Raw genomic sequence first — 12,852 nt, forward strand, 5'->3', positions numbered from 1 at the left:
TAGTTCCAAAGGCCAGATCTGAATGAGGGTGGGGGAGGTTCGATTTGCCATGTTGCAAGGAGAGCTTAACTTCTGTCTCGCTAGCTTGCCCTGCGCTCAGTGAATCTGCGTTCGACTACTCCGCCTAGGCTGCACTGTCGAGCGCAGATCCACTGAGCGCTCAACACAGACAGCATCGTCAGAAGGAAAGTTGATAAAATAAATTAAAAATTTTGTATTGTTCGATACATATGCGTACCGAACCGAAAGCACTGTATCGAACGGTTCAATATCGATACGAGTATCGTTGCACCCCTAATATATATATATATATATATATATATATATATATATACACAATAACAGCAGCTGTACAAGTATTAAATGGAAATGAAGAGATATAATGTCCATGTTGTGCAATCCACATTATTTAGTGTCTTGTGCAGTGCAAATATGCTCATGCTCAATATGTTCATGGCAATGTCAGAAAAAAATGCTTTAAACAATATGGAATCAACTTAACAGGCTATTAATGTATTACTCCTATACTATAATGTTCAAGTTATCATGTCCCTGGGGCGAGGAGGGGGGTTGTAAGTAAACTGGAAAAAATAATGCAGACATGTGATAGTCACATGAAAAGGTGTGACTACAGAGCGTATATACACAATGTGTGGGTAAGAAAATCTTGCTGTCCAGTGCCGTTTAGCTGAAAGCAGCCACAGCCCTCTAACCTATTAATTTCCTGCAGAAGGAGGATGACCTGAAAAGAGCTTTGTGGATCTTTCTGTTTTAAATGTTGGAATACTTTTTTGTGTTTTATTTCCACTGAAGATGTTAAAAACTGAATTTCTTTATTGAAATGTTACTTGCCAATCTGTCTCTGACCAATGTTACTGCTAACCAGCAGTATCAAGGCGTTTTGGAAAGAGTTTTATTTTCCACTCTGACTACACTGCCATGTTGTTTATTTCTCTGCATTAATGGAATCATGCTTTTTACTTTAAGGAGTAAAGCTTTGTTCTGTGAGACGTCGCGATACATTCTCCTGTATAACCTTCTGTTTGCAGACACAGTACAGATGGCACTGAGTCAGTTATTGTATATTATTGCTGCTTGTAGGATAACACTAACATATCCTGTATGTGGTTTTCTCACCATGCTTGCCAATCTTACAACTGTGGTCTCTCCTGTCACGCTGGTGGTGATGTCTCTGGAGAGATATGTCGCTGTGTGCTACCCACTGAGGCATGCTAGCATCATCACTATCACCAACACAGGTGTGGCCATCATTGTGATCTGGGCCATCGGTTCACTAAATATATTGACTCGAGTTCTTCTGCTGTTAGAGTTTCCTTTTGAAGCCCTTGATAGTCTGCAGATGAAGGACTTTTGCTCTGAAATAGCAATGTCTGGTGGGTCTATGTCTGATGATTACGACAAAGCCTTCACATGTGTTCTGTTTATTTCGGCAAGTGTGGCAATCACATGCTCTTATATTGGTGTTATAGTAGCAGCCAGGTCGGCCTCCACAGATAAAGCTTCAGCCCGTAAGGCTTGTAACACACTGCTGCTACATCTGGTGCAGCTGGGTCTCAGTCTTTCTTCAACCATTTGTAACCCACTACTCACAGCACTTGCAAGAGTTTTAACAAGGATAGTGTTTGTGCGCATTCAGGTTGTTTTTTATGTTTGTATTTTCCTTTTCCCCAGATGTCTGAGTTCACTGATTTATGGTGTCAGAGATCAAAGCATCAGACCTGTGCTCATATATTATCTTTGCTGTCGACTGAAATACTCAGTCATACAGCCAAGACTAAAGGCTGTGATCGAAGTAGAGTGTTAGTCAGAGTATACACCACGCTTACAAGCATACAAACCTCAAAGTACCGTACTGCAATTTAGGATAACTCCTTCTGTTACTGACTTGACTTTTGAATTTTTATTGAAAACCATACAGTTGTCAAATGACACAAGTGAGGAATTATTTGCTGCTGTTTACTAAAGGAACATAATTCTTTATAATTCTCTCAAATTATTACATGCTTTGGTAAAACAGGAAAGAGCGTCACATTTGTTTAACCCCGTAATCTGTGCACAGCCACTCTATCTCAAGCACTGCTCAGGCAAAGAAATTGCAGCAATTTTTAATTAGATGTAATTGGCCTACATTTGTCCTATTTCTAAACCTGCACTTTAGCCTTGGAATTACTGTAGGTGTCCTAGAGGGTTTTCTTTCAGTTCCAAGTTGTGCAAATAAATTCAGCACTTTGGAAAATTAAAGGTGCTTTGTGTTGGTAAAGTTGTTCTCTGCTATCAGTCTTGAATAATTTGGTGAATTTTCAATCAACAAAAAGTCTTAAATAGTTTGATCACAGACTTTCTGTATATTGTATGGTATTCACCCCATTACATAAATCGCCTTGAGGTGACTTTTGTGACTTTGTGATATATATATAGCTGTACTTTGCTTATTTACAGCTGCCAAAATGGCATAGATTATACCGTCAACATGTGAGCATACCTTAAATAACCCAGCCTTACAGGTCTGCAGTTGAAAGCTTTTATTCAGGCAGCAGTGTGAGGTGAAGGATTCTCTGCAAGATACATGTAGATGTCACCAAACAGGGGCTGTGGGACAGTTGCTGGGGGAGAATATGGATCACGAGTCCCCAAAATGTGTAGCTTCTCCTTGTATCGTAGCTTTTTTTCCATGAACAACAACATTACAATAATGTTACCTATTAGATTTCAATAATGTATCCACCATCTGAGTTACAGCACAGTCCTTTTCTAAAGTTTTCTACAGTCTCCATATCTTCTCTCTCTGCTTATATAAGCTTATATTATGAAATATGTGATGAATAGGACAGAAAATAGAAATTATGATACTCATTACATGAGTTTTAAAACAATCATTTGTCATTCTTATTTCTTTTTAAGTTCTCCCTGTTACCAAAGAACTTGCTCAAAGGGGGTCATACAGCTGTTGGTCTTTTTATGTTTTCACTGTATCATTGTCAGGCCTTTACCTTACAATATGAATTGCCTTGAGCCAGCTGTTGTTGTCATTTGGTACTGCCTAAATAAAACTGAGTGGGGGTGTCCAATCCCAGTCCTCGAGAGCTACAATTCTGCAGCTTTAAGATGCATCCCTACTCCAACACAGCTGAATCAAATTATCTCTTCAGCATGCCATCAAGTTTGGCAAAGGCCTGATTTGATTCAGGTGAGTCGGAACATGGATACATCTAAAAGCTGCAGGAAGGTAGCTCTTGAGGACTGGGTTTGGACAACCCTGTCACACTCTACTCTTTTTCAAATGAGAACCATGGCCTCAGACCCTGAGGTGCCAATTCCTGTTCCAGCTGCTTTACATTGGCTTAAAATTGCCCTAGATAAAACTGGAGGTCATGCTTAAGAAAGTCAACAACCCCTGCAAAAAGCAGAGACAAAATCCTGAGGTTGCAAAGCTAAACATCATTTACGCCTGGGCCGGATTCTAGACAAGGAAATAATTAACAGAATGACAATCACAACGGGACAGCACTGGCAGATACCCACCAGGAATGAATCTGACTTATTGCCAGCAATGCAAACTAAGGTCTCATTGTGGTTCTCTAGGGAGCTAATAACCTAAAACAGCTTTAATACCCAATATTTCCAAAAGACACGCCAAAGGATCCCTGAGGGATGCAGTAAAATGCTTTCTCTGAATCTAAAAAGCTCAGAGAGAAACTCTCTGGTCTCAGCATCTAGACCCAAGACAAAAACCGCATTGTTCCTACTGAATCTAAGTTTGACAAACAAACAGTGGTGTGGTGGCAATTTTTCACACCAGCCTAATAAGCAACCAAAGACCCAGACAGACTTTTAGGGTTAGGCTTTTAGGGAGACTCACTAGCCCTTGCTTTGGTAATACCAGCCATTTTAACCAACTTGCAACGAATGTTAAGATTAAAACCTCTTCTCACCTAAATTCTGGTGTTCGTCTCCTTATTTGTGATGAGGCTTTTGAGCCAGGTGGCAATATAAGTGGGGACTCGTCCAGGATCATTTGGACCTTTTTGTGAAGACTGAATATCAGTTTTTGTTTTACTTTTAAGTGGGTGAGTGATGGTGTTCACTGTAATTGGGCAAACTCCCTTTAGTAAGTGTGTTTCAGCTGGGTGGCACTTGTTTGTTGCTTTGCTTTGTTGTTTTAATTTGTTGCGTTTGGTGGTTATCCTGGGTGGGGGTACGCTTCAGAGTGTGATAGGAGACTGTATCTCTGGTCTGCTGTCTACTCTTGATTTGGCGTTTAAAGTTGCCTCGAGACTGGCACGCCACCGAAAAGTAGGTAGGTAAAGTTTAATTGCATACCAGTAAATCAGTGGCACCACACTTGACAGGAGGTTTAAGGCCATTTGTGAATTATGGTCTTATGGCTGAGGCAGGAAGGCCTTTTTAAGTTGGCATAGGCTGTACACCATATATGCACTGTTAAAATATCAATGTTAGTGGATGCCAAATGAGATCCTCATGAGGTGAATGTTTTGTGCTGTGACCTTTAGTGTTGTGGAGGATTTGGCTACTTTGGTTAGGTCACTTGTGAGTGTTGTTGGCCAGGTGATGGCAATAACACTGTGGGGTGCTGAGCAATGTTCCCTCTAAGCTGCACGCGTGCGCAATTGCGCACTGCTGGCACGGTCACTGCGCACAGAAAATCTGTGTTGCGCACAAAAAAAATCTAACCTGAATTGAAATTAAAATTAAAACTTTAACAATTCTGTTTTGCAGTGTTAGTCAGTGAGTGACTGGCTGCTCTTGTATGTGTTTAGAATGATGCCTCCTTATCCCATAGTCCAGCCAATGATGCGATTCACATTCATATATACGCAGCTAATCAACGTGGTTGACAGTCTATGACAGCGTCCTTATGTGCCGACACCGGTGTTTTAGCGAGCAAAGCGGCTGATGTGGAGTAAAGCCATGTTAATGACAACGTGTACAACCATTGGAGATGTGAGCAGGACAGACGGAACAATTGACGGAAAACGTGTGGACTTTATACCAGTTTTTAAATTGCGTTGATCGGTGTCGGATTATAATATTATTTTATGCCATGTTGGACCCTTAATTAAAGATTGTGAATTATTATGTAGTTTTAGTTTGCATTATTCTCTTGAATTAGAAGAAGGTGATAACTCTTGCATTTGTTAAACTGATTTGCATTACATTAGACTGCTGATTGATTGTGAATGAATGATATTGTTTTATGATGCATTATACTGCTGAGTTGTAAGAAATACTGTTGGCAGAAAGTCATCGCCTTATTTGTCTGATTAGAAGAGAACAGAACATACTGGAGAGGTTTTCTGCCCCATCTCAGCAGGAGCAGATAAACAGGGAGCCAAGGTTGTAGCTTAGGTGCTGTGTGAGAGAAAGAATGTGAATGATTAGGCTTTTATGGTTAGGTGGGGGCCACTAGAGGCTATAAGAGTTTGATCAATGCTTCACCATTTTGAGATCTGATGCTGTCTGCGTACGGTGTCCATCTCCCACGCGTGTGATCATTAAAATCATCGTTTGACTCAACCCGGCCGGACCAGTGTGGTTATTGTGGTTTTTCCTCTTGTATCCATCCCCAATATTTGAATCCGTAACAGTTTGGGGGCTCGTCCTGTGGTATTGGGGTGGAAGTTGGAGGTTTGGACGGTCCGAGGTTGTCGAACGGACAGGCACAAGCCAGTGGTCTGACGTGAGTGGACATAAGCCGGCTTATACAAAGGTAAGGCACTACCTGTTGAATCTATTTCCAAAGTGTGCCAAATTGGACGTGATTAAATTAAAGTCTACTCACTGAAATTACTGGTAGATGTCTGTTTTGATTTTGATGAAAAATCTCATGAGTTAAAGCAGTTAGAGGCTGCTAAGCAGTTAGAGGCTGCTAAGAAGTTAAAGCAGTTAGAGGCTGCTAAGCAGTTAGAGGCTGCTGAGAAGTTAAAGCAGTTAGAGGCTGCTAAGAAACTAATGCAGTTAGAGGCTGCTAAGAAATTAATGCAGTTAGAGGCTGCTAAGAAATTAATGCAGTTAAAGGCTGCTAAGAAATTGGGTTAGAGGCCCAAGTAGTTTGATAGGGAACTGGTCATTTTGTGAGTTAGAGGCTCCATTGGTTATATGGTGGACCTGAGTTGGTCATGTTGTGAGTTAGAGGCTCCATTGACCACTAGGTTGCACCTGCCTCAGTCAGACTCTTGTTTTGGGGGGTTGACTGTTGTTTCAAAGTGTTATAAATTATTATAGGACGGCAGTTAGAGGCTGCTAAGAAGCGCAGTGCTCAAAGGTAACGCTTGCCAAGGTCGGGGACACCTAGGCCTTGTCCTCTTTGAGGGATAGTCAGTTGGTCACTGTGGAGCTTGGGGCACTCCAGAATAACTAGTGGTTGCACCACTCACCGTTTGGAACGGTGTCTGCGCTTTTTTGGACACTGTTAAATTGAGTTAGGGACTTTAGAGATTAGGCCAGATACAGTTAGAGTCTGATACTGGTTAATTGATTACAAAAAAGTTGGACTTTCTTCGGTTGGACCCGTTAACTTAAATTTGTCAAAATTGTGTAGGCGCTAAAGCTGCCAGGCCTGACAGTGATTGTAAATATAAGACGTCTTTGTAATATAAAATAATAGAGCTGTGTGAGAGACTGTGAGTGAGACTGTGTGTGACGACAGCGCGCTGCAGCGCTGCGAGCTATTTTTAGACGGTGTGTGAACATGCAAATGAGGTGGCTGCTGTGAAGCGCACAGAGGACTTTTGCTTCCTGTTTAGCGTGTTTTTGAGTTTTATAATTATGATTTGCAAACAATGATACATGCCTGTAATTGAAACGCTGATTTTGCTGATTATAATATTACAAATAAGGTTTTGAATGACTACGGTGAATGTTTAATGTTTGGCTGGGTTTTGATATAGAAAAGACAAATCGTGCATGATGTAGACCGGCACTTCAGTCGGCAGAGTGAGATTGAGTGATAAATACAGCTGTGATTTGTTTCAGTTTTGTGGTGTGAAGCAGGATTTATAAGATTTTTAAGTGACTCTTGGTTCAGTTCAATAATATAAGCGGTAACATCTGATTTACTGTTGGTTTGATCATAATATAGGGTGTGATCAAGCACGAATTTCAGCTGTGTGTGTGACAGGAACTCTGCATGCCCATAGGGGACAACTGCCTGACTGTGTGAAGTATGCACCAAGAGAGAGACAGAGTAAAATCTAGGCAGATGAAGCGAGTGGATGTTTTCAGAATAGAAATACTAAATGAATATTTTAGTGTGTTAATACAGGTGGATTTCTCTCAACCTGACAGACAGGCCAAGCTTTGGCTCAAAAGTTTACAGCTTGACCCCAGCTTTGTCCCCACCCGGAAAAGAAGCTTAAAGGACATCTTCTCCTCCAGTTATCGGTTACCATCACTGGAAATTTTCAGGCAAGTTTTTGGCTGAATTGTTATTGGCACCATGTGTCCCTGAATCTCACAAGCAAGCTCTAACTCCTGGCTGTGGACATGGAATGCTGTTATTTAAGGTGGGAAATCAAAATTTGGGAAACAAAATAAAAACACACACACAACCAAAGAAATATATGAGAAAGGCACGTGTTAGAGAAATGCCTCGTTTGAGAAAAAAGTTAAATTAACCCACCTACAAACGCACACATGCAATGAAAAAAAAAAAACAGCTTACATTCATGAACACGTGAAGATTTTCCAGCAAGGTTAAAGCAGCGAAATTTAACATACACCTGTTGTTGAATGATAAAGTTTATCCACTACTAACAAATAAACTCTCTGGGTTGCAGGACAACAACTTAACTTCAAAAAAAAAAAAAAGACACTGGTCTGACCAGCCAGTGACGACACAACAAATTTAGTGGTTAAAAGATTCAAATTGTGACATGTTTTCTGCTGATTGATTAATACAAGTGATTACTGAATGAAAGAAAATTCCTTTTTTGGGCTTTTAAACATGATCGTAACAATTTTAACAAAAAACAAAAAAAGGGGGAGAGAAGGCTGACACAGGGCCTGGCCCGGTGTTTCTCCCCTCTCTGAATAACAACATCATTTTCCTGTTCGTCTGTTTTTGTTTTGTTTTTGTTTTGTTTTTTCTCTTTATGCTTGATTACAGGCTGCTTTGCCGAGGATGACCTGGACTCCTGCTCTCCCCTCTACCATCTTTGCTCACTCCTCTACCATCTTTGATGTGACCCTGACCAAATGCTACAGCAGCTGGACCCACAACAACAACCTGAAAATGTCAACAGAGCTGCAGGAAAGCGATCTCATGCAGCGGAGACGGAGAGCGTTAAATCCAAGGCCCGTTTCACTACACGGGGGAGATTTCCAGACAGCTTCAGCTGACAGAGCTGTGACGAGACGCCCATTAAGCCCAGAGGAAAAGTGAGGGCGAGCAAAAGAATGCTGACCTTAACAACTCTGCATTAAAACTGTGCAGGACAGTGACAGACCAACACGGATGATCGGGCAGCAAAAAGGGCGTGCCAGAGACAGGAGGAGTCACTGAGGTCAGGAGGCACCTCAGAATGGACAAAAGCACCAGAAGAAAATAAGCTGAAGGCACAGGTGTCGGGGCTCGGCCAGGAGCTGACCTCTGAGAAGAGCCGGACAGCAGAGCTGCAGAAGGCCGTGGAGCAAAGCAAGGAAAACATCAATGGACTTTAATCTGATGTGTACGGAAAAGACTCTGAGGTTTCTGCCCTCAGTAAGAGCTCAAGGCATCAGAGCAGAAACTGAGCATGGCTCAGGAGGAGCTGGCTGCTAATCGAACCCATCAGTAAGGCTTAGAGTCCCAGACACAGGACTTGAAATCAGGCCGGAGCTTGCTGGAGCAGGAGGTCACCAGACGGGACAAGAAGCTCCAACAGCAGGAGCAAACCCTGAAGGAGCTACAGAAGCAAAAGGGTCAAGTTAAGGATGAGCTGGACAAGGAGAAGATGCAGGACACTGGAGAAAAGGACTGCCTCAATTGGGGCCAGAACCAGTATGGACAGAACTTTGAGCAGCAGCACCAATGGATGCAAACGGACTGAAATGGAGGAGGGCAGGACCCCAGGGCACGCTTCAGGCCGTGGTTTACCCAGAACACCAGAACAGGAAAGTGATGAACACAAACACACACAAACACACACATCTACATACACTGACTCAGAATGAAGAGAAACACACATATGAACACATATGCACTCGTTGATTGAGTGAGAACTGACACACACACACACACACAAATCGAAATGCTGATTCAGTTCACTGAGAAGTGATCCACACACACACACACACACACGCTGCTGCAATGAAGAGTGATACACACACACACACGCTGCTGCAATGAAGAGTGATACACACACACACACGCACACAAATCGAAATGCTGATTCAATTCACTGAGAAGTGATCCACACACACACACACACACATGCACACGCTTGTGCAATGAAGAGTGATACACACACACACACACATGCTGCTGCAATGAAGAGTGATACACACACATACACACGCTGATGCAATGAAGAATGCTTTACTAACAAATGCTTATGCTGACACGCAAAATGCTGCACACAAACATCCAAATACAGAATCTGTTACAACAACAAGAAGCCATTGATTGTTTATTGGTTAAATGCATTTCATGTCACCCAGAGGGCGTTTGTGTAGATGTAGGGGACAGGGTCTAAGGCAGTTTGGTTATGAAAACAATGTCTGTGCGTGATGTCTGTTTATGGCTCAAGGCCTCGACTGAATTGTTTACTGTGCTTCACACAGCCTGATAAGGAGCAGTGGTACAGAGTGAAAATGATGAATTAACGGTGTGAGCCTTATTTCGGAGCGCCACATTTTTGTGATTGAGATTTAATTGAAGGAGGAACACACTGGAAAAGAAAAAAAGGGGCCAGTTCTTGGATTTACGTAAGCATCTCGCGTGTGTTTAACACAATTGCCTCAGGCTTTAAAGATCTGTACGAAATTCAACAACTCAAATTGTTCTCATTGAGATGACACGATACAATCTAATAAGAGTGGTTAGCTGCTGAACTCACGGAATCCACAACACCGCATAAGATTTCAAACTGCAGGAAAATCACTGGAGTTATAAGAGGCAGACAGCGACACACACACCACATGCATGCTATTGCTATTTATTGTGGATTAACCTGTCAAGGACAAGAACAAAATAATTCTACATCAAATACAGGAAATCATAGCTTTCCTGTATTTCCTACATTGTTGGCATGCTGGTTGGTGCTGTTGCTCCACAGTAAGAAGGTCCTGGGTGCAAATCCACAGTCTGGCTAGTTTGCAGTGGTTTCTCTCTGGGTATTCTGGTTTCCTGCCACAGTGAAAAGTCATGCAGCTATTAGAGCTAGGTTAATTGATGATTCTAAATTATCCATGAATGTGAGTGTGAATGGCTGTTTGTTTCTATCTGATAGACTGATCAGCTGTCCAGGGTGTACCCTGCCTGGTAACCTATCACTTTAGGGTTATTTCCCAGCCCTGCTGTAACCAGGAGAAAGATAGGAGGATGGTAGTTGTTGTAGACCCATTCAATTTTTATGGTAACCAGGATCTAGACTTTGTTGAACCGCATGCAATATGAAGACAACATGTAGTATTTAAGTGACCAAGTAGAATTTGAATAAAAGTTATTGAATAGTGTTGAAATAAACTGACAGAATTGAAGGATCAAAATATTCCAGGAGCTCAACTTACTCCATCTGAACATGTTTCAATCGTGTTTTATGAACACAAAATGCACAGGTTTGCTGAAGATGAAAAGGTTGTGTTGATTTAACTCAGTCGTTTAAGTTTCTGCCAAAGCAAAACCTTTGTGTGCAACCAGTGTCCACTATTGAAGCAAGTAAATCCAACATTTTTTCAGGGCAAAAAGGAGTTACGGTCCCTGTATTCCTACACAATAATTGTCCCAGGAGGGAGAAAAACTTTGTGGCGAAGTTTTGGTTGATTTCTGGGTTCTACTTAACACTAGGTTGATTTTATCAGTGAGGTTTGGATTGTTTTCTTTCTCTAAGAGAGAGAAAGATGGTTTTATGCTTGGACATGTTTGCAATGGGCCCCAGTATTTGTCATTGTATGAGTATTTTATTGGTTACGTTTGTTTTTGCTTTTGTTACAGTGCACTGAAATAAGAACATCTGAGAGGGGTGATCCACCGGTGGTGATATTTTGGTATTTTGTGAGTTCCTGATTTAACAAATCAGCTCTTTAATCCAGGCCTGAGAGATTGAACTTTAAAGCGCTATAAAATATTCTTACTGGAAACAGTCGCAAAGTATTTTTCTCCATGATTATAATGGGCTTGGGAGAAATTCACTTATATGGGACATTGATCACATGAGAAGTCCTGAGCCTAAAAGGATTGCAGCGAGTCAATCCAGTCCAAAAACAAGGAACTGTTTTCCTTTAAAATGATGACGTCATCTTGCTGGTGAGGGAGGCTCGAATAGGTTGCGCGTGAGACTCCATTATCAGCAACTTATGGTATGAATGTGTGTGGATGTATGCATGTGGCTGGACTGTGATGGACTGACGACTAAAAGTTTTAACTGACTTGATACTGAGACAAAAACGGTACTGACTTTAGGATTAGTAAATGTCCACAAACAATTCACCCAGCCTGTAAAAGAAGGGTGGATGTTTTGTCTTGCTTTGATTTGTTTTTACAAGAACAGAAGGATGACAGAGACTAAAGGGGGAGGCTGTAGCTTCACATGAGTGTGAACTGCAGACTTAACCCTTTGGTGGCTAATTTTGAGTTACTGATGTTTGCATTAAGAAAATTGTGTTTTAGTAGCTGTGTTTCGATTAATGTATCACATTATATTGTTGGGAATGTTAAATGCTAAAGTGAAGAAAAGGTTTGATTTCACTCATGACTGAACATGTTATTATTAACCATAGCAGGCCACTGTAAAGAGTCAATTAACTTTTATAGAGGAAAAAAGAAAAAAGCCAAAAAAAACCAAAAAACCCTCTATTGATGTCTATGAATAACAGGGGAATGATAGGCTTGTCACATTCAAAATGGAGACATGTAAGGATAAACACTGGTCCCCATCTTTTAGGTCCTTTCATTGAAATAGTCAATAACTCGGAAAAATAGAGATATGACCGACAGGGGCATGTGCTGAGAGGTGGTGCTGCACAAGAACAAGAGCAAAATAAAGAAAAATTTTTGTGTTTAGCTTTGATAAATTCAAATTAAAATGCACCATTACACTCAGAGGATCAATATGAAATTCATTATATGCTAATTTTGTGGGTAAGTACATGACTGATGACTGTTCTGTCCTGAGCTTTTGTTTTTACAGCACCCACTTGACCACACCAACAGTTTCTCGCCACCAACAGGGGGTACTTGCAAAGAATAGGGAGGAATATCATCAAAACTGGGAAAGGTAAGCCCCGAAGGGGGTGATAACACCATAAATTTCACTTATGGTCAAATTCTTAAAATTTGACCCCAAACATGAAAAATTCTTCAAAACATTTAGAGACAGAGTGGAGTTCTGGATAAACATAATATCGCAAACCACATAAGGATGGAGCATTGGAATCGATAAGATGGTGAAATAACATGCAGGAAAATATTGACCATGTTGATTATGTTTGTTCCAGTGTGCAGAGATTGGCTAATCTGACCAGGAGATGTTATAAAATGGATTGTCGGAACAGTCAGCGTTAAAGTCACCTTTGACAGTCCAGAGCAAGGTTAGTATCGTTAACTAAAACGAAATAACGAAAACTAGAGGTGAAAAAACATTTTCGTTAATGGAAATAAAAATAAAGAAAAAA

General features: G+C 41.1%; 1 protein-coding gene across 1 annotated transcript; it reads left to right on the plus strand.

Annotated features, from left to right (window-relative positions):
* The first annotated feature begins 841 nt into the window (after positions 1-841).
* LOC146379746 (odorant receptor 131-2-like) lies at positions 842-1,825 on the plus strand. Its single transcript, XM_084941128.1, has one exon. The coding sequence runs from the start codon at positions 842-844 to the stop codon at positions 1,823-1,825; it is 984 nt and encodes a 327-aa protein (XP_084797254.1).
* Positions 1,826-12,852: the final 11,027 nt, after the last annotated feature.

The sequence above is a fragment of the Perissodus microlepis genome, chromosome 10, assembly GCF_051167445.1.
Source record: "Perissodus microlepis isolate ML-2025 ecotype Zambia chromosome 10, ASM5116744v1, whole genome shotgun sequence".
Taxonomy (NCBI): domain Eukaryota; kingdom Metazoa; phylum Chordata; class Actinopteri; order Cichliformes; family Cichlidae; genus Perissodus; species Perissodus microlepis.